Source organism: Garra rufa, chromosome 16 (genome assembly GCF_049309525.1).
Source record: "Garra rufa chromosome 16, GarRuf1.0, whole genome shotgun sequence".
Taxonomy (NCBI): Eukaryota; Metazoa; Chordata; class Actinopteri; order Cypriniformes; family Cyprinidae; genus Garra; species Garra rufa.
In genome coordinates, this window is record NC_133376.1 from 1,579,239 (window position 1) to 1,602,653 (window position 23,415).

Here is a 23,415-nt window from a genome sequence, read left to right on the forward strand (position 1 = left end):
TGTTGATGTATTCTCACAACATCAGATCAAAACACAGAGACATGCTCGATTACCCACATCAGACATTCTGTCCCGCTACAGTCTACAAAAAAGTCGAACCATTCAGTCAAACCATCTCTTTCTTACCTTTTTTATAACCTAAAAAAACCTTCTTTTGCCACAACGAACCTTCGTGAAACAGAAAGGTTCTTTAGAATATAAAAAGGCTTTTTACGGAACCATTCAGACAAAAAAAAAGGTTCTTCTATGGCATTGTGAAGCACCTTTATTTTAAAAGGAACACTCCACTTTGTTTGGAAATAGGCTCATTCTCCAACTCCCCCCCCCCCGAGTTAATAAGTTGAGTTTTACCGTTTTGAAATCCATTCAGCCGTTCTCCTGTTCTGGCGAGAACACTTTTAGCATAGCTTAGCATAGATCATTGAATCCTATTAGACCAATAGCATCGCGTTCAAAAATGACCAACGAGTTTCCATATTCGTCCTATTTAAAACTGGACTCTTCTGCAGTTATATCGTGTACTAAGACCAGCGGAAAATGTAAAACTGTGATTTTCTAGGCTAATAAGATTAGGAACTACACTCCCATTCCGGCGTAATAGTCAAGGAAGTTTGCTGCTGTAATAAGGCCGAAGCAGGCGGAGTAATACCACACAGCGCCTGAAATTAGTTCCCAGCTGGGTTAGCATTTGCACATGTGCTGTGTGATATTACTGCACCTGCTTCAGCCACAAACTCAACTTATTAACTCAGGGGGAGTTGGAGAATGAGCCCATTTCCAAAAAAGTGGAGTGTTCCGTTAAGTGTGTACCTTTTGTCTTAAAGGGGTCATCGGATGCAAAACTAACTTTTCATGATGTTTGAACATTAATGTGTGTTGGCAGTTTGTGAACACAACCACCCTACAATGATAGACATCCACCCAATGGTATTTTTTTAATCTTTAATAGTAATTTCCCCTTTTTAAAATCAGATCATTCTCAGCTTCTTGTCGTTGTGACGAAATACATTTGATTGACATGAGGGTCTTACCTTAGCCCCGCCCTCACCGAGCTGAAACAGTGTGACTCTGATCGCCATTGTGTGACTCAGGTGCAGAGGAAGACAAGAATATCTCAGATTGAGCGATTGAAGAATCTGTTGTTGGATGTAATAATGAACACAACAGTCCTCATTCACTCTTGACATCTGAGCCGCTGAAGACGCAGAGGATTAACGTTACTTTAGTTTTTAAAAGGAAAGCGCCAATCCCAATTTACATAAGCATCTATGTTCGTGTGAATCGTTCCTGATGCAGCTTCACCCACAGCAGAAGTGAGTAGAAGGGTTTTTTATGCATCTTTGCAAATGACCTTTCTTAATAGTGTGCTTGTTGGCAAGTTTCGCAGCTAAACGCGGCTAAAGTCAACATAATCCCAGAGAGGGGCGGGGTGAGCAGAGCTCGGTGGCATTTAAAGGGGCCATGTCTTAAAATGAGCTGAAATTTTGCAGAGCTGATTTTGACAAGGTAAAGGGTGTTTTTTTTTTTTACAATTAAATATATTAGAGACTTTTCATTAAGACCCTAAAGAATCATATGAACTTGTGGAAAATAGGCATCCGATGACCCCTTTAAGGCGAGACACAGCAGGTGAATAGGGTGAAAATTAACTAATAACTATCACCTTAATTACCCAGATGATTGATTACATTGATAATTGCATTTTTTGTATTACAAGTTTTCTCAAATGTTAGGTCTAAATATGCAAATGAGGCATTATTTAATGAAGTATGTGCTAATTTGCATACATTTCTAGTACAAAAATTTAAACACTGGATGAAATCAGTTTCAAAATTCTTGTTTAATTTTTTTGACATATTAGAGTCAAATGTTCTTACAGAGGGGATCTCATTTCGTCACGCCATAATTCAGAAAAAAAAGTTAGGAAACACTATTTTTTTTACATTTTGGGGGGAATAAAATGTATAAAATCAAGCAAATTATATCAGAACAAATCCCTCTGTAAAAACCTTCAGGAATAAAACTGTAAAGTGTGGTGTGTGTAAGTGCAGCTGAAGTGGAGGTTTATGGCTCAGTGTAGGAGAAAAAACGGCCTTATGTAAAAATCTGGATTGTAATTGAAATCTATTGACATAAATAGATAAAGTGCTATAAAAGAAACACTTAACAGTGTCTTTTGCATGTTTTTTTTTCCACTAGTCTGAAAAAACACTATGAAAAACCAAAAAGCCCAAAATCTCAAACTTGCTAGGTGCATGAATAAACTGAGTTTTTGGCTGCATTTTCTCTTGTTCTCATTCTGCTGCGTTCTTCTAAGACATGAATGCTGTTCCATGTCTTGAAATAAGACCGCTAATGTTAGTCAGCCCCAAAGTACAACGATTTCAAAGATGTCCACTCGCAGGAAGACTAAAGATGACTGCAGTCTTCAGCTGGAGATCAAACTAGTGTCAGGAGGCAGAAATCATCTGAATGCTGTGTACAAACATGTGTGCGTCTCTACATGACAAGAACGGCAAACGGAAATAAGAAATTAATTTCTCATGTGTCACACGTACAGATGGTTTACTGGAAAGATGAAGTTTGACTTTACTAGAAGTTTGCTAGACGCTTCAGAGTATTTTCTACAGCAACAGCTCCATCTGTTGGAGGACTGCAGTTATTGCACTGAAAACTAAATATTACAGATATAACATGCAAGTTCAGACAACCAGAATCTGCTTTTATTGCATATTAATACAAACATTCAAACAAGCGTTGATTATCCACCGAACAGCTTACAATAAAATATTTTCCTTTGGCAAAATATCTTTTTAAAACAAAAGACACTAAAATGAATATTAAAAGTTGAATCTAAAACATTTTAGTAAAATTACTTTTGATTTGATATAAAACATCTTTCAGAGCATCAGTAGCACAGCTTTAAACAGTAAAACACTCAGCAGGATGTCAATGACCGTCTTGAAGTTATTCTTCATCTTTCTCTGTGAGAGTCTGTTGGTCATCTTCAGCAGTAGTCGCAGTGGATTCCTCCGGTGAGGTCAGTAATACTGCCTGATGCTACCAGACGCTTGAGGAAGACCGTCTCGGTCTGCACGTCGTGCATGGCTTCCTTCAGCATGGATGTCATCAGTCTGTTATCGTAGTAATGGAGAGGAGCTTCTTTCTGGCTGAGGTTATAGCCAAAGCCGGCTAAACTCACCTCGTCACACAGGTATGTGGCCAGATTGAGCGCAGACACTCCTAATGTAGGGACATTCTGGAGAGGAAACACATTTGAACATTTTTATATACACACACAAACAGTGCCTTGCAAAAGTATTCACACCCCTTCATTTTTTTCACATTTTGTTTTGTTGCAGCATTGGGTTAAACTGCTTTAAATGAGTTTTTCCCCCACATCAATCTACATCTCATACACCATAATAATGACAAAGCAAAAACCAGATTTGCAAATTTTACAAATGTATTAAAAATAAAACCCTGAAATAAGTAAATTGCATAAGTATTAACTCAGTAGTTGAAGCACCTTTACAGCCTCAGTGTTTCATTCAGTGTTTCATGACGCTTCAGTTCAGTTTGAAATGAGAATGTTCACGCTGCAGTTTATCAGAAGAGAACGTCTGATTCAGACTGTCTAACGTTATTTAAAAATAGCAGCTTAAGAATCACTTATTCAACATCAAAATATCTTACAAGAAAGCATTTTTATTAATTTGCCCACTTTTAGAATACAGTAGTCAACATTTGAAGTGGACCAAAACTATTCATCAAATTTGTCCTAAAACAAGAACGAACACCATTCTTGTCTTAGGACGACTTTGATTAACTTTTTTGATATATATATATTAGATTATAAATGAATATGTTTTAATATACAATCTGCTAACTTGGAAATTTCAAGATATGCCAGCAAAAATGCTTGTGTTCAGCAATATGACACGAGCAAGAGTTCAGAGTGCTGTTTGTTTCGTTTCTGTGTTCGAATCCGAATTCACATTGGTTTGGGCGAATAATAAAAACAAGTCGTTTGATTTGCTCCTGAAGGAATTTATTTTATTTTATTTTTTTACTTTATGAACACTGCTGCCACCTGTTGGGGGATTTGTTTTCCATCGTATTTCATTCTTTTCCAACATATTTCTATATTCAGTGTTATGTTTAAAACGTTAATCTCACAACATTATTTATGCAATTATAAATAGTCTATATTAATAAATAGCACATCTAAATCTCACTTCATGAAGCTTCTGTGCAGTGCTAAGATTAGTTTTGTTGACAAGATTATTATAGCATCATGACAACCCTACATTCTGTTTATGCTAGTATTTGCTGCCATATACTTTGCAAATACTGTAAACACCTGATGATTATGTCAATAACATTTTGATTTTACGATTGCATTTATACCTGTGTGTGGCGATAAATGATTTACAAATGAAACTACCAGAATGATTCACTCGTCAATTAAATACTACAGTTTTTATATAGGCTAGTCTATTAGACAAAATAAAGTCAAATATATGTTAAACTCAACCTTTAAACTGCATTCCAGTAAAAATCACAGTCATATAGCATAATCAAAACTTCACCGGCATGTCCAGCATTTACAGTATCATTTACATTCAAAACGTTAAGTAAAGAGAACGAAATTAAGGGAAAAACTAATGTAAACAAATATAAAAATTAGGGGTGGGCATAGATTATTTTTTTTAATCTAGATTAATCTAGATTAAAATGGCTAATTTGAATTCTGCTGCTACCCAAATAATGACTAAAATTAAGTCTTTGAGAATGGATCATAAAGCTACATGTTACACCGTACTTTTATTTTGACAGGTTGCCGTGAAGTTTCTGTGTATACAGTATGATATGATGCTAGTTTTCTCAAATGAAACGGTATAAGTGACACTCACAGCAGTTTGGGAGATTGAGTTTATCTGTTCATGTGAGATGCAAATGCCAAAAATTACCGGGAGCGTCACGTGTGTTTCAGTATGCGTGTAGTAAAAGCGCGTCTCCACCATTCATTCATACCTACAGAGGCAAACGGAACATATCGGATTCATATTAAAACGGTCTTTTTGCATTTCAGTTTTCACATACACTAGTCCATATCGCGATTTGAATTAAGTGACAGACCAAAATTTGATTTATGAATCCAAAAAACGGCGAATTTACGTGGCATTTCGCGCTATAGTAGATTCCGTTTTTATGAATGGAGGACGACGCGATCCCGTGTGTGTTTTGGCGGAGGAGACGTAAACGCGCGACCATATTCTATAGTCTTTGGTATACATCCACGTTAAACTATCAAGGTGAAAGTCATCATATCTTGCGTAGTTTAGAACCAGCTCCCAACCCAAATTTGAGAATAGATTAACGGCGATATTTTTTTTATCGCACGATAAGAGTCTCACGTTAACGCAGCACGTTAACGCCGATAACGGCCCACCACTAATAAAAATATAACCAATTGTAATAGGATAATAATAATAACTAGATAAAAAGTTTGTTAGCAAACTTTAAGTTGGCTTGAGAAAGCCTAGCCAGTAAGTTTTAAGTAGTTTTAAAAGCTTTTAGTTTAAAGAAAGTTTAAAGGTTTTCAGTTTGAAATAGTTTTAGTTTGATTAATAAAGTTTGAAGATAGATAGGCTAGATAGATATAAATAGTTTGAAAATAGATAGATTTATAGATATAAATAGTTAAAAGATATAAATAGTTTGAATGTGAATAGATGCTAAGGTGTTGCTATGCGGTTGCTAAGGTACCCAGGGTGGTTGCTAAGGTGTTGCTATGCGGTTGCTAGCATTATTTAAGCAAGACTAGCAAGTCGCTAACATGATTTGAAGCATGACTAGCAAGTCGCTAGCATGATTTTAGCACGAATAGCAAGTCGCTAGCATGATTTTAGCACGACTAGCAAGTCGTTAGCATGATTTTAGCAAGACTAGCAAGTCGCTAGCATGATTTTATCATGACTAGCAAGTCGCTAGCATGATTTTAGCATTATTTTAGCATGACTAGCAAGTCGCTAGCATGATTCTAGCATGACTAGCAAGTCGCTAGCATGATTCTAGCATGACTAGCAAGTCGCTAGCATGATTCTAGCATGACTAGCAAGTCGCTAGCATGATTTTAGCATGACTAGCAAGTCACTAGCATGATTTTAGCATTATTTTAGCATGACTAGCAAGTCGCTAGCATGATTTTAGCATGAATAGCAAGTCGCTAGCATGATTTTAACAAGACTAGCAAGTCGTTAGCATAATTTTAGCATGATTTTAGCATGACTAGCAAGTCGCTAGCATGATTTTAGCATGACTAGCAAGTCGCTAGCATGATTTTAGCAAGACTAGCAAGTCGCTAGCATTATTTAAGCAAGACTAGCAAGTCGCTAACATGATTTTTAGCATGACTAGCAAGTCGCTAACATGATTTTACCTTGACTAACAAGTCGCTAGCATGATTTTAACATGACTAGCAAGTCGTTAGCATGAGTTTAGCATGACTAGCAAGTCGCTAGCATGATTTTAGCACACGACTAGCAAGTCGCTAGCATTATTTTAACATGACTAGCAAGTCGCTAGCATGATTTTAGCATTATTTTAGCATGACTAGCAAGTCGCTTGCATTATTTTAGCATGACTAGCAAGTGGCTAGCATGATTTTAGCATGACTAGCAAGTCGCTAGCATGATTTTAGCATGACTAGCAAGTCGCTAGCATGATTTTAGCAAGACTAGCAAGTCGTTAGCATGATTTTTAACATGACTAGCAAGTCGCTAGCCTGATTTTAGCATGACTAGCAAGTCGCTAGCATGATTTTAGCACGACTAGCAAGTCGCTAGCATGATTTTATCATTATTTTATCATGACTAGCAAGTCGCTAGCATGATTTTAGCATTATTTTAACATGACTAGCAAGTCGCTAGCATGATTTTAGCACGACTAGCAAGTCGCTAGCATGATTTTAGCACGACTAGCAAGTTGCTAGCATGATTTTAGCATGACTAGCAAGTCGCTAGCATGATTTTAGCATGACTAGCAAGTCACTAGCATGATTTTAGTATTATTTTAGCATGACTAGCAAGTCGCTAGCATTATTTTAGCATGACTAGCAAGTCGCTAGCATGATTTTAGCATGACTAGCAAGTCGCTAGCATGATTTTAGCACGACTAGCAAGTCGCTAGCATGATTTCAGAACGACTTGCAAGGCGCTAGCATTATTTTAGCATGACTAGCAAGTCGCTAGCATGATTTTAGCATGACTAGCAAGTCGCTAGCATGATTTTAGCATGACCACCAAGTCGCTAGCATGATTTTAGCATGACTACCAAGTCGCTAGCATGATTTTAGCTAGACTCGCAAGTCGCTAGCATGATTTTAGCACGACTAGCAAGTCGCTAGCATGATTTCAGATCGACTAGCAAGGCGTTAGCATTATTTTAGCATTATTTTAGCATGACTAGCAAGTCGCTAGCATGATTTTAGCATGACTAGCAAGTCGCTAGCATGATTTTAACATGACTACCAAGTCGCTAGCATGATTTTAGCAAGACTAGCAAGTCGCTAGCATGATTTTAGCATGACTAGCAAGTCGCTAGCATGATTTTAACATGACTAGCAAGTCGCTAGCATGATTTTAGCACGACTAGCAAGTCGCTAGCATGATTTTAGCATTATTTTAGCATGACTAGCAAGTCACTAGCATGATTTTAGCATGACTAGCAAGTCGCTAGCATGATTTTAGCATGACTAGCAAGTCGCTAGCATGATTTTAGCATGACTAGCAAGTCGCTAGCATGATTTTAGCATTATTTTAGCATGACTAGCAAGTCGCTAGCATGATTTTAGCATTATTTTAGCATGACTAGCAAGTCGCTAGCATGATTTTATTATTATTTTAGCATGACTAGCAAGTCGCTAGCATGATTTTAGCATGACTAGCAAGTCGCTAGCATGATTTTAGCATGACTAGCAAGTCGCTAGCACGATTTTAGCACGACTAGCAAGTCGCTAGCATGATTTCAGAACGACTTGCAAGGCGCTAGCATTATTTTAGCATTACTAGCAAGTCGCTAGCATGATTTTAGCATGACTAGCAAGTCGCTAGCATGATTTTAGCATGACCACCAAGTCGCTAGCATGATTTTAGAACGACTAGCAAGGCGTTAGCATTATTTTAGCATTATTTTAGCATGACTAGCAAGTCGCTAGCATGATTTTAACATGACTAGCAAGTCGCTAGCATGATTTTAGCATGACTACCAAGTCGCTAGCATGATTTTAGCAAGACTAGCAAGTCGCTAGCATGATTTTAGCATGACTAGCAAGTCGCTAGCATGATTTTAACATGACTAGCAAGTCGCTAGCATGATTTTAGCATTATTTTAGCATGACTAGCAAGTCGCTAGCATGATTTTAGCATGACTAGCAAGTCGCTAGCATGATTTTAGCATTACTAGCAAGTCGCTAGCATGATTTTAGCATTATTTTAACATGACTAGCAAGTCGCTAGCATGATTTTAGCATTATTTTAGCATGACTAGCAAGTCGCTAGCATGATTTTAGCATTATTTTAGCATGACTAGCAAGTCGCTAGCATGATTTTAGCTAGACTAGCAAGTCGCTAGTATGATTTTAACATTACTAGATAGATAGATAGATAGATAGATAGATAGATAGATAGATAGATAGATAGATAGGGTTTGAAGATGATAGATAGATAGATAGGGTTTGAAGATGATAGATAGATAGATAGATAGATAGATAGATAGATAGATAGATAGATAGATAGATAGATAGATAGATAGATAGATAGATAGATAGATAGTTGGATAGATAGATAGATAGATAGATAGATAGATAGATAGATAGATAGATAGATAGATAGATAGATAGATAGATAATGTTTGAAGATAGATAGATAGATAGATAGATAGATAGATAGATAGATAGATAGATAGATAGATAGATAGATAGATAAGGTTTGAAGATAGATAGATAGATAGATAAGGTTTGAAGATAGATAGATAAGGTTTGAAGATAGATAGATAGATAGATAGATAGATAGATAGATAGATAGATAGATAGATAGATAGATAGATAGATAGATAGATAGATAGATAGATAAGGTTTGAAGATAGATAGATAGATAGATAGATAGATAGATAGATAGATAGATAGATAGATAGATAGATAAGGTTTGAAGATAGATAGATAGATAGATAGATAGATAGATAGATAGATAGATAGATAGATAGATAGATAGATAGATAGATAAGGTTTGAAGATAGATAGATAGATAGATAGATAGATAGATAGATAGATAAGGTTTGAAGATAGATAGATAGATAGATAGATAGATAGATAGATAGATAGATAGATAGATAGATAGATAGATAGATAGATAGATAGATAGATAAGGTTTGAAGATGATAGATAGATAGATAGATAGATAGATAGATAGATAGATAGATAGATAGATAGATAGATAGATAGATAGATAGATAGATAGATAGATAGATAAGGTTTGAAGATAGATAGATAAGGTTTGAAGATAGATAGATAGATAGATAGATAGATAGATAGATAGATAGATAGATAGATAGATAGATAGATAGATAGACTAGTTAGAAAGAACATAGATAGCTTAAATCTTAATTGAGTATCAATGGCTTCTAGCAGTTTACATTAAACACAGTTCAAACAGACATGGACTTTTGGTCAATGAAAGTCTATGGGACCTTTTTATGATTTTTAATATTAATTTTTAAGAAAACCGTAACTCAAACCAGTCTGAAAAGATATAGCAATCTAAGTCAGACCAGTATGAAGATCTGACCCGAGTTTGGAGTATGTAGCTTGAACGGTCTAGGAGGAGTAGGTGTCTAAATATTTTCCGCTCAGAAAAATAAGAAGAAGAAGAAGAAGAAGAAGAAGAAGAAGAAGAAGAAGAAGAAGAAGAAGAAGAAGAAGAAGTTTAAATAGGATTTCAGTAAGTTGGCTTTCCCAAGCCAACTTAATAATAATAATGCAAATATTACAGAAAAAAAGAGGATCAGTTAATGGACTCATAACTGCATAAAAGTGTTTCTTGTAGGCCTATTTTATTTGTACTATTTTGATATTTATTTATGATAAACTTCTTTTGAGCATAGACAGCATCCCCTGTTGTTACTGTAGTTAATATTGTATACATTTCTATAATAAGTAATATCATTTCTTAATTCAAAATAAAATATTAATAAACCCATCTCTACTAATCCCAGGTTATTATGGTCACGCAGGTTTATTTACGCATTAAACTCATGGCCACGACATAATAATCACGTTCCCACAAGTTTATAAGTGAACCCATCATGTCCTCTAGCGGTCACCGTAGTCATTTGCTGCGGCTCTATACAAATATGGTTTTGTCTATCAAAATGAAATCCATAACTTTTTATCAGCACAGTCAGAAGATTGGACTCCATTTTGATAAAAAGAACGTTCTAGGATGAGTTTGAAAAAGTAGGTTTCAACAAATCAAAATGGCGGACAGGACGTTCGACCAACTATGTCAACATTTGTATCTCGTTTTTGGCATGACCTAAGGATTACTTTGCATTAGCCTATTGCAATTAAACTGGTCTCAATCAAAAATTATTAGCATTTTTGAATTTTGGTCAGTGTGAGGTCACAATGGCGCACACACAGTTTGGTGTAAATACTGTATGTCAAAGCTTTGCAGAGATGCAGCCTCAGACGCAGTTTGGCACAATTCAAGCACATTCATTGATGTCTACAGTCACAAAATCCTTAACATTTTGCCAGCATGGTCTTAAGATGATCTGAGCCTAATCTGATGAAAACTGGACCAACGGTCTAGAAGGACTTTGAAAAAGTAGGTTTTCAACAAAACCAAAAGGACAGAGAGGAAGTCCTGTTGACTATGGCAAAAGCATGACCCAAAGAATACACTACCAGTCAAAAGTTAGGACACACTTCCAAATCAAAGAGAGTGGAAGTGTGTCCAAACATTTGACTGGCAGTGCATATGAAAGGAGAAGTCCGGTGTGATATTGACCTAAAGTGTATTGAATCATGATACCGAGTGTGAACGTACCTTGCATATTTCATCTCGGTTTGTGTCCAGCTGTCCGAAATCTGGGGTCAGTTAGCCGATGCTCACAACAGGTTGTCAATGAGAGTCAACAGGGCATCGGAATAGCCATGTAAATAAATCACTGTTTTACGCCATTTACGAGGCACAAAGTAGCTCCACACTTCATCGGTAGACTTCCAAGGGCCCTGACATTTAAAACGAGACACTGAGAACTCAGAAAAAGCACCGGTAGTTTATTTACAAGAAGATTTATACAGACATCTTCCACCAGGAACAGACCGGTCGCCGCCATCTTAAATGTAGTCACGATAAGTCGAGTGTCGAGCACCAAGGAATTTATCAGGTTATCAACTTATCAGGTTGTAGTTTCCTTCGTGCTCGACACTCGACTTATCGTGACTAAATTTAAGATGGCGGCGACCGGTCTGTTCCTGGTGGAAGATGTCTGTATAAATCTACTTGTAAATAAACTACCGGTGCTTTTTCTGAGTTCTCAATGTCTCGTTTTAAATGTCAGGGCCCTAGGAAGTCTACCGATGAAGCGTGGAGCTACTTTGTGCCTCGTAAATGGCGTAAAACAGTGATTTATTTACATGGCTTTTCCGATGCCCTGTTCACTCTCATAGACAGCCTGCTGTGAGCATCGGCTAACTGACCCCAGATTTCGGACAGCTGGACACAAACCGAGATGAAATATGCAAGGTATGTTCACACTCGGTATCATGATTCAATACACTTTAGGTCAATATCACACCGGACTTCTCCTTTAAGACCAGTTTAACAGGCTAATACATTCAAAAGTCATGCAAATGTATTTATAACTTTGGACTAGAAGGTGGTGCTGCCACAAAACTATTCGAGTAGCATATGCCGAAGACACATAGTGAGTTTTGTTAAGACACAGCAATGCATTCGTAAAAATGACACCCAAAATGAATGACTGAACAGTTTTGTGATTTTCGGCTAAATCATTCAGAAGTTATTAGCAAAAAGAGCCATTTTTCATGTCTCCTGACCACTAAGTGGCACTGCGCCGAAACACCGCAGATAGCCTCAGGTCATGTTTGGTGTCAATACAATAAACTGTTGCGGAAACATAGCCTTACATCAATTTTTGACAGCAGGGTCTGAAGATGATCTGAGACAATTTTGGTGAAAATCAGACAAGTAGTCTAGGACAGGTTTGAAAAAGTAATCTAGAAAAAATATAGCAAAAAAACCTTACAAGTTTTTAATTGTTGATGTTCAATAGATTCGATTCAGAGAAAAAAAATTATTTGACCTTACATTAGACCTTACATTCAGAAGTTATTAGCATAAACATTAGTGAAACTTTAGACAAGTGTTAGCGCTGCTGTCCTCTATCATTGTGCCAAATTTCATAAATTTCCTGCAAGAGGTTCTATGTGCTGACACAGATTCAAGAGCTGAAGAAACTGAAAAAGGAAGAATAATAATAAGAACAAATCTAACGAATACAAGTGCTGTTGCACCTTTGGTGCTTGGCCCCTAAAAAGAAAAGGAAAAAAGAAATTATATTTTACATGTAATACTAAAATCATCAGTAGATGGCAGCAAGGTCTTTTTTTGGTCAGACCAATATGTCACAAATGTATCGTTAATATATTGGATCAGATACTTTGTATCGAGATGCGTATCAGATCGGCATTATACCTTAGATGCCCAACCCTAGTCTAAACTCATAGTTTTAGACAGATATACCTGAAATCTAACCTATATAGATTTTTTTTCAGTACATCAATTGAATTTACATGAAACAGTTCTGTAACATCTCGTAAGTTTCACAAAACCCCAGCATAGACGCTCCTGATAAAATATTTGTTATATAGGCTAAGCATCAACATTCACAAACCACTATTATTCTTAACAGAAAAGCAAGCATGAGCTACTGTGTGCATCCACAGCAGAATGCAAACAGACAAAGCTCCTTTAAAGCTGACATCTTAGTTCATATGCAATCTCATAAAGCTCTAACACAATGAATATTATGCATCTAATACAATGAATCTTTCACAATGTCTATGTCACGAATCAGACAGGAACAGACACAGCGACGGAACAACGACGTAGAATAACGAACAGTTTAATAAAAATCCAGGAGAACACTGGGAAACACAGGAGCACGGGGAAGTAACATTAAAGACCGACAAGCAACAAAGCAAAGACACAAACTTATATAGACACAATGATTGGGATACACAGGTCTGGGAAATTAAGCTGGAACCAAAACACACAGAGCAGCGGGGGAGATGGGAGAAACCAAACTAAATAGTCCAGGGGTGTGACATTACATCCCCCTACCGGAAGGCGCGTCCTCGCGCCGACACTCAGAAAAAACTGTCCAAAGTTCTAGGAGGGGGTTTTGGTGGAGGACAGACTCCTGGGAGGAGGGCAAAATACAGTGTCCAGGGGTGTGACAGAACAGTCCATGGAGGTGATGATGGAGGGAGGAGCCAAGGAGGTGACAGGAGGGGGCTGATGCAGGAGGAGCCAGGTGGGACCCAGAACGCAGCCATGATGGAATGCCACAGTGGAGCCGATGGAGGGAGGAGCCATGGTGGAGGGGAGGCTGACGACTCCATGGGGCCGACCGACGGAGGCGGAGCAGGAGGTGGTAGAGCCCGAGGTGGAGACGGAAAGCCGATGGTCAAGGCTCTGGCGACCAAGGCGAAGACAGAGATCCGGAGGTCCGCGGCGGAGCCGGTGCGACAGAGGGCCGAGGCTGTGCCCGCGGGAGGGAGGAGGTACACAGAGCCCGACGGATGGAGCGACGAGGCGCAGCCAGGGGAGTAGAATCCATAGGTGAAGGTGGGGCGACGACTGACCAGGGCGGAGCCTGAGGGACGATGGAGCCCGATGGAGCTGGTGGACCGACAGGCGACGGTGGAGACGAGGGAGCTGAGAGACGGGGTAGAGCCGCAGGGTCTGAGGGCCGAGGCGGAGTCCAGGACTCTGAGGCTGGAGATGGAGATGAGGGATCCTCCAGCCGAGACGGCGATGAAAGCTGGCTGACCTGCGGCGAACCCACCGCACAGATGGTGGGCTGAGGGTGAGCAAGGGGACAGACAGAAGACAGCGGGGATTCTGGAAGGCTGGACGGAACCAGCGGAGATTCAGGCATTGACAGAAGAGGGAGGGTGGGTGGGAAATCCAGGCAGACAGGTATTACCATGAAGCAGTCTATTAATTCCCCAAAGTTTTGCTCAAGCTCACCCCCAGTGGTGGTGCAGTGGGCAGGGCTCTCTACCGCCCCTTCTTGCTCCACGCAGCACTTCACCGTTGCAGAAGTAATAGCCGGCTCTCGCACCTGGTCGGAAGTTATGAGCCCATCGGCGCTCCATACTGCTGTCGCTCCGGGCTCGCTCCGGACAAACGCGGCGAAATCCGCTCGAGGGCCGTCCTCGGATGACGGCGCTCTGCATGACGCGTTGATGCTTGCGTCATAGAACGCACAGAGCGTGTTGTCCGGATAGCTGGTGGTATGAGCTACGAGCTGAAACATCAATGTGTAGCCCTTGAGCGGTAATTCCCCCTGCTTCAGCCTAAGAAGGATAAATTCCAGACTGAGTAGGTGATCCATGGGGAAAAACACAACGGAAACAAAAAGACTGGAGAAAGCGAAACGAGAAATAAAAACGGGGTGTAACGCAAAAAAAACTGTATCGGTCGGTCTTTCTGTCACGAATCAGACAGGAACAGACGAACAACGACGTAGAATAACGAACAGTTTAATAAAAATCCAGGAGAACAACGGGAAACACAGGAGCACGAGGAAGTAACATTAAAGACTGACAAGCAACAAAGCAAAGACAAACTTATAAAGACACAATGATTGGGAAATTGAGACCAGTTTAATTGCAAAAAGGTGAAAAATTGGGAAAAAGGTGTGGGAAATTAAGCAGGAACCAAAACACACAGAGCAGCGGGGAAGATGGGAGAAACCAAACTAAATAGTCCAGGGGTGTGACAGTCTACACTTTGTGTGTTTTAATTCGTGAGAACACAATATTCAGCACTGTGCAAGAATTTTTGAGCAGTGAGTGGATTCTAACTTAAACACCTCTGATTGGCCAATGCGTTGCTCATGCTGCAAACAGGTTTTGAATCGAAACTGCCTATCCTTATGCTTACTAATCATAGTTGTAAGTTGTATACTAGTTGTTTTTGCTGCTTTTGTGCAATAGATGAATAACAACGTTTTGTTTTTTAGATATATTATGTTTAGAGATTTCTATTTTGCGGGAGTCCCACAAACCATTTTATTTTCCCGCATCCCACACTCGCCCATCAAGTTTTGTCCCGCGTCGCATTCTGTTGCATTGGGTCCCGCTGTACTCCCGTAGGAGTGCAGGTCTCTACTGCATGTACTGACTGAACGAGCAAATAACGTTAAGGCCATTTGGAAAAGATGAGCGGGAGCAGCGGCACAACTTCCCAACAAAGTGTCTCTTAATGTAGGCTATCGTCAGTGTTTTACTGATGTAAAACTGTTTACAGTGTGTTTGGATTCCTATAAGTTTAAGATTTTATATAAAATTGTTAATTTAATTTTAAGATACTGTAGTTATTTTCTTAATTTGTCAACTGACAACTTTATTTAAAAAATGTCAACAATGTTTAAGAGGTTTTAAACAAACACAGGGTTGCATACTTTATGATTATGTTTCATCTTTCTTTGGTGCTGTTAAAACCACCATAACAAACCAGCAGCTCTTTTATGAAATAGTAGTAAATCGCATTTTAAATCGCAATTTTCATCAGAAAAATCGCAATTGGATTTTTTTCTTCAAATCGGGCAGCCCTACTTCCTAGATTAAAAAAAAAAAAGCCTGTCACTGAATCAACCTGTTCAGCCATGGATTCATTTAGAAATGTTGATCAGAGATGCTCAGCAGTTTTGCTGTGGCTTTGATTGGAACTATATTCAGTAGTGAAACTAAGCAAAACAGACAACACTGCATCTAAAATGTAAAGATACTACAAAACTGTTTATTCAACTGTCATCTAAAATCACATCACATTTGTAATGGTGCAGATTTTTGGTAAAAACAGCACTCTCGCTTGAGTGATATTATTAAACGGCATTATGTTAAATACATATAAGGGGGTGTTTTTGTTGCGCTCATGTCTAGAATTTCAGGTTTTATATCTCAATAATCATGTTCAAACACTGCATCAGTGTGAAACGACAGACAGGTCTGGATTGGATGCAGCATTAATGCATTAATCATCATGATATTTTTACACAATCACACCAAAAGAATGTGTTAAATCAACAGCAAAAACAGCAGCTCACCTGGTCCCAGTCCAAGAGGTGTTCCCTAACACTGGGATAGTGAAGCAGGTCGAAGGCCGTCTCTCTAATAATCTCTGGGTTCAGCAGACGGAACTGGGAGGCCTTGAGCGGGACACTCGCCGGCACGCTCTGCCAGAAAGACAGCCAGTCCCACAGCGCCTGAAGAGTGACAGGTAAACGTGATGTCCAGGTGTACCGCACTGATCAAGACGATCATCGCTCTGATTCATGAACAAACACTTACAACGGACGTCTTGGTAATCATGGCACGGAGCCATTGGAAGTCGACAGACTTGTAGATCACAGCCACGAATCTGAGATCTGAATCTGTATCATCCCAGACCTTTGGGGAGCCCTCCGGATAACTCATCCTGATGGAGGTGCGGTTCCCCACGTCTGCGCTGAAACCTCGCACGGGACCACTGTTCAGTCTGACCACAAACAAGAGTCATGAACACATACACACACGCACCTTTAGCTAAAACAATACAAATTAAGCGGAGAACATTCCCACCTGATGATGGTACTAAACTGGTTGAAAAGAGACCCGAGACCCAATCCTTTCAGTATCCCTCCATTTCCAATCACTAGACATCGACGACAGTCCGTCCCTCCACGTCTCTCCTCAGAGGAGGCCGGTAGGAGGTCCAGGACCTCCTGAAGCTTGCTCTTCATGTTCAGGAAACCAAACGGTGGGGGATATTGGAATATTTGTTCATTCAAATGAGTGTTCTTGTCCAAAAAGGGCTCTAGTACTGGTGTGGAGCTGTAACGTTCAGCTTCCATTCTCTGTCGGGCAAAAGAAGGTCTGCATTCTCGGGCGAGTATCTCTCGGACATAGGACTGGACACGCTGCAAGTCAAAATGCACTGCTTAATGCAAACGTTCACAACAGGCCAACTGAAAACATTTATATTGTGCAATTTATCTCGATTGTGGACAGGCACTAATCTGTCCTTTCCTAAAATATCTGAACCCAAAAGTAGTAAAGTATGTTGTGCCACAAGGCTCGGTCCTAGACCCCTTTGATATTCTCCCTAAATATGCTCCCTAAACATGTTTATAAGTCTTGTTGTTCTAGGGAGCCACAGCACAGGCGTGTAAATAATAGAATGCAGTGCTGTGCAAGAACGGAGCTCATAAGAACTGCGTTCGCTGATATGAGGAAGCATAGCATTTCGTCACATTAGAATTATAAGGTTCTAGCTGACATTTTTGTCAAAATTGAGTTATTCAAATTTTTTTATTCTGTGACAACTTATTTACATTTTTTGATGTTTCTTTTGTAAGCTATGTACATTTGGGGCCTTTTTTAGAAAACAAAAATAGTTCTATCTACAGAAGTCTATGGAACGTAAAAACAATATCTTGAAAGTTCTCAGAATGCATAGAACCTTATAATTCTAAGGTGACGATTTGTTTTCACACCTATGCAGACACACCTCTACTAATCAATGTTTCTTTTACTTCCTTCTATCTTCCTTCCTTTCTTTCATGTAGAGTGCTTGCAATCTCTATTCCATTGCGGGTGTCAGAAACAAAAAGTTTCACAGCAACAGGTTGTATCAGGGCACTTCTGCTTTTCTATCTGCAGCAGCAACTGAATTTACATTTACATTTGTTCATCAAGCAGACAGCTTTATGTAAAGCAACTTACAAATGAGGAATACGTTTTCATTCCAACCATCACATGCAGACATTTTCCATGACCAACATTCATCTAGACATTTTAAGGCTTGGTAAACTTTAACAGTGAGAGGTTCTGTAAAGCTGCTTTGAAACAATGTGCACTTTGAAAGTTCACAAATAATATTGACCCATCTGTACTTCCTCCAGAGCAGTGGCTCTGCACATTTGCACATCTCTCTTATCTGATGAGCTCTCGCATTAGATATTTAGACATCCAAATGTGCGGTGGGTTCCCAGCACTATAGTATTAGATGTTAAAAGTATTTCAGCACTTTCTGGCAGATATTTAAACTCAAAGGAACAAAAGTAGAAGTGATTTTTGCTTCCAGTACTTTCAGATTAGCATTCAAATTTAAATTTTTAATATATAGCAAGTATATTAAACTAAAATGGCAATGTTCACCAAGAGTTATAAATATGTTTCAGCAAAACTCTACAATGCAAGTAAGGGTGTGTTCACACTTGTCATGTCTGTTTAAATTAAAACAGACTGTGGTGCGATTGCTCTATTAGTGCGGTTCATTTGAGTAGGTGTGAACACTGCCTTCTGAACCCTGGTGTGCACCAAACAAGCAGGCCCAGATCTCTAAAAATATGGGTTTCGGTCCGCTTTCAAATGAACCCTGGTCTGGTTCAAATTAAATATGAACGCAACACAGACCAAATACTTCTAAACTAACCAAAAACAGGAAGCAATGATAAGATGCAACGCTATGCGACATGATTTCACGAAGGGAACAAGCGTGTATCAAAAACAAAACGAGCAGAGGGCAAGTGGAAGCAGCAAGGAGATAAAGTGCCTTTTATAAGCTTTTTGTGAGTTTGCAGGTGGTTAAAATAAAATCATATACACCCAACAATGAGTGCGCTTAGTCAAGCAGACAGAATTAGGTGTAGTTGATTTAAAGCATGGGTACTTTGATGTCATGGCGCTTTAAGTCGAACGCACCTTTTTCTTTTGTTTGGAGTGTTCGGTGACTTCAGTCATGAAATATAGGTCATTTAACTGGACTAATTAAGTTATGAATGTTTCACTATGCCTTTATGTTTGGTATTTGTGCCAGTGTGCCAAAAATGCCAGTGTGAAAGCTAAGCAGACCAGGACCAAAAGTATCATTTTATTTTTTAGTCCGGATCAAACTACAAGTACTACAAGTGTGAACACACCCTAAATAACTTGCATATGTAACTAAATCTTTATTTCTGTGTGACTTAATGATGCCTAACATTAGCCATTAGCTAATATTTTTTTAGGTTTTACTCGCCAGTGTGTGAGTTGGAGGCTCATTATATGTTTAGACAGACTGTGGGTGTCGCTGTTTCGCTGTTTTCCCTGCTTCCTGTTTGCCTTGCCTTGCTGCAGAGTGATCTGTGTTTGTTGCTCCCTGCAGCTTCGATTTTTTTTTTTTGATTCCCTATCTTATTGTTAATTCTGCCGTTTTAAATTGATAGATATAGCTTAACTTGATTCCTGGCTTATCCATCAAACTAATCTGACTAATTTGATCGTTTGCCTTATTCTATAATCACGAGTGCAGCACGTTAGCATTCCATTAGCCAGTTAACTTTCTACTCGCACTCCATTCACGCTTTTAACTTCTCTCGTGTTTGATATCGTCAGTTCTCCTTTAGCCAGTTCCGTTCCGTTTTTTCAGGAATTCGAACAACAACAGTTGGTAAGTTGGAAACATTCCACAATCACGGTGAGTAATGGCTTCTTCTCCTACAATTGTTGTCTGCACTGCTTGCCACATGTATAGCTTATCTATCTCTGTCAGCAGTGAGCCTTATACATGTGATAAATGCAGGAATATAGTCAGGCTGACAGAGAAGATTTCAGAACTAGAATCACGCATCCAAACTTTAATAGAGGATAGTAAGAATGTGAGGGCCTTAGATACGGTTTTGGATGCGACTAGCTCAGAAAGCCCTGTACATTGTTCGGTTCCGGTAACAACGCCCGTGCAGCAGGGCCACTGGGTGACTGTGAGACGGCATAGTCGCGGGTCAAAACACCGCTCTTCCGTTCCGATCAGAACATCAAACAGGTTCTCCTCACTCAGTGAAGCACCCACTGAGAAACCTGATGAAAGTGCTCTAGTAATTGGCGATTATATTGTACGGAACGTGAAAATAGAGACTCCAGCCACCATAGTCCAGTGTTTACCAGGAGCCAGAGTGCCTGACATCTTGGCAAATTTAAAAGTGCTGGCTAATGCTAAACGTAAATTCAGTAAGATTGTTATTCACGTCGGCACTAATGATGTTCAACTTCGCCAGTCGGAGATCACTAAAAATAATGTTAAAGAGGTGTGTGAACTTGCAAGTACAATGTCAGACACTGTAATATGCTCTGGTCCCCTCCCGGCTTACCGTGGTGACGAGATACACAGTAGACTGTGGTCACTCCATGGCTGGATGTCAAAGTGGTGCCCGCGAAATAACATAGGTTTCATAGACAATTGGACGAGTTTCTGGGGCAGACCTGACCTGTTGAAAAGAGATGGTCTTCATCCCTCCGGATGTGGAGCATCTCTCCTATCTAGAAATATGGCACATAGTCTTAGCGTTTGCACTTGACTAACTAGGGCCCAGGTCAGGAAGCAGACAGACTGGCTAAACCGACCGTCTGCTAGCCGCCTCACGTCACAGAAATCAGTTAATACTCAGCACATAGAGACCCTTTCACCTAGATATCACACTATAGAGACTGTGTCTGTTCCCCGAGCAAGAAAATATAAAAAACGGCTGAATCAAATCAAGACTAACAATTTAATTGATGTTCAACAAATAAAAAATATATATAATACAGAGAAACAATTGATAAAGCTTGGCTTATTGAATATCAGGTCCCTTTCTACGAAAGCACTTTTTGTAAATGATATGATCACTGATCATAACCTAGATGTGCTCTGTTTGACGGAAACCTGGCTAAAACCAGACGATTACATTATTTTAAACAAGTCCACCCCCCAAGATTACTGTTATAAACATGAACCGCGTCTAAAAGGTAAAGGGGGAGGTGTTTCTACTATTATATTATACTATTCTCAATGTCTCTCAGAGAACGGGCTTCAAATAGAACTCGTTTGAAGTAATGGTGCTTCATATAGCATTATCCAAAGAAACTAGTGCTAATGATAAATCCCCTGTGACGTTTGTGCTAGCTACTGTATACAGGCCACCAGGGCACCATACAGACTTTATTAAAGAATTTGCTGATTTTTTATCCGAGTTAGTGTTGGCCACAGATAAAGTCTTAATAGTGGGTGATTTTAACATCCATGTTGATAATGAAAAAGATGCATTAGGAACAGCATTTATAGATATTTTGAACTCTATTGGGGTTAAACAACACGTGTCAGGTCCTACTCATTGCCGAAACCATACTCTAGATTTAATACTGTCACATGGAATTGATGTTAATGGTGTTGAAATTCTGCAGCAAAGCGATGATATCTCAGATCATTATCTAGTCTCTTGTATACTCCAGATATCTAAAACTGTAAATTCAACTCCTTGCTACAAGTACGGTAGAACCATCACTTCTACTACAAAAGACTGCTTTGTAAGTAATCTTCCTGATTTATCTGAATTCCTCAGCATATCCAATAGCTCAGAAAAACTTGATGATGTAATAGAAACTATGGAATCACTCTTTACTAGCACTTTAGATACAGTTGCTCCAATGCGCTTAAAAAAGATTAAGAAAAACAGTGTAACACCGTGGTATAACGATCACACTCGCGCCCTAAAGAGAAAAGCACGAAAAATGGAACGCAGCTGGAGGAAAACAAAACTAGAAACTGCTTGGCGTGAATGCAACTCATCTTATAGAAAAGCATTAAAAACTGCCAGATCGGATTACTTTTCGTCTCTCTTAGAAGAAAACAAACATAACCCTAGGTATTTGTTCAATACTGTGGTTAAATTAACGAAAAATATAGCAGAAACAGGTGCAGACATTTCCCAACAGCACAGCAGTAATGACTTTATGAAGTACTTTACCTCCAAGATAAACACTATTAGAGATAAAATTGTAACCATACAGTCGCCCGCTACAGTATCGCATCAGATAATGCGTTGTAGATCTCCTGAGGAACAATTCCACTCATTCTCTATTATAGGAGAGGAAGAATTGTATAAAATTGTTAAATCATCTAAACCTACAACATGCATGTTAGATCCTATTCCATCAAAGCTACTAAAGGAGGTACTTCCAGAAGTCATAGATCCTCTTCTGAATATTATTAATTCGTCACTATCATTAGGATATGTTCCCAAAACCTTCAAACTGGCTGTTATTAAGCCACTCATTAAAAAACCACAACTTGACCCCAATGAACTTAATTACAGACCAATTTCGATTCTCCCTTTTCTGTCAAAGATACTAGAAAAGGTAGTATCCTCACAATTATGCTCCTTCTTAGAGAAAAATGGTATCTGTGAGGATTTCCAGTCAGGTTTTAGACCATATCATAGTACTGAGACTGCTCTAATAAGAGTAACAAATGACCTGCTCTTGTCAACCAATCGTGGTTGCATCTCCCTATTAGTGCTACTGGATCTTAGTGCTGCATTTGATACTATTGACCACAACATTCTTTTAAATAGACTTGAAAATTATGTAGGCATTAATGGTAGTGCACTGGCTTGGTTCGAATCGTATTTATCTGACCGTCATCAGTTTGTGGCAATAAATGAAGAGGTATCATTTAAACCGCAAGTGCAGTATGGAGTACCTCAAGGCTCAGTACTAGGGCCATTACTTTTTACGCTTTACATGTTACCCTTGGGAGATATCATCAGGAAACATGGTGTTAGCTTTCATTGTTACGCTGATGATACTCAGCTCTATATTTCTTCGCAGCCCGGCAAAACATATCAATTCGAAAAACTAACAGAATGCATAGCTGATATTAAAAACTGGATGGTGAATAACTTCTTACTGTTAAATCCTGATAAAACAGAGGTGTTAATTATTGGACCTAAAACCTTGACAAGTAATGACCTAAAACACAGTCTAATACTAGATGGCTGCTCTGTAAATTCGTCGTCATCAGTTAGGAACCTAGGCGTCCTATTCGATAGCAATCTCTCCTTTGAGAGCCACATTTCTAGCATTTGCAAAACGGCATTTTTCCATCTTAAAAATATATCGAAATTACGACCTATGCTATCAATGTCAAATGCTGAAACATTAATTCATGCGTTCATGACCTCAAGGATAGATTATTGTAATGCTTTATTGGGTGGTTGTTCTGCATGCTTAATAAACAAACTCCAGCTGGTCCAAAA

At 39.0% G+C, this 23,415-nt stretch overlaps 1 protein-coding gene across 1 annotated transcript in view; it reads right to left on the reverse strand.

Annotated features, from left to right (window-relative positions):
- Window positions 1–2,378: 2,378 nt before the first annotated feature.
- The window catches only part of LOC141288711 (lactosylceramide alpha-2,3-sialyltransferase-like), a 32,303-nt gene continuing 11,266 nt past the window's right edge, over window positions 2,379–23,415 (reverse strand). Inside the window, exons 3-6 of the mRNA XM_073820878.1 lie at window positions 16,943–17,280; window positions 16,673–16,859; window positions 16,429–16,587; window positions 2,379–3,259 (exon numbers count right to left, since the gene is read on the reverse strand). Coding sequence (XP_073676979.1) covers window positions 3,008–3,259; window positions 16,429–16,587; window positions 16,673–16,859; window positions 16,943–17,280 — 936 coding nt within the window. The 3' untranslated portion in view covers window positions 2,379–3,007. The remainder of the gene's footprint in view (window positions 3,260–16,428; window positions 16,588–16,672; window positions 16,860–16,942; window positions 17,281–23,415) is intronic.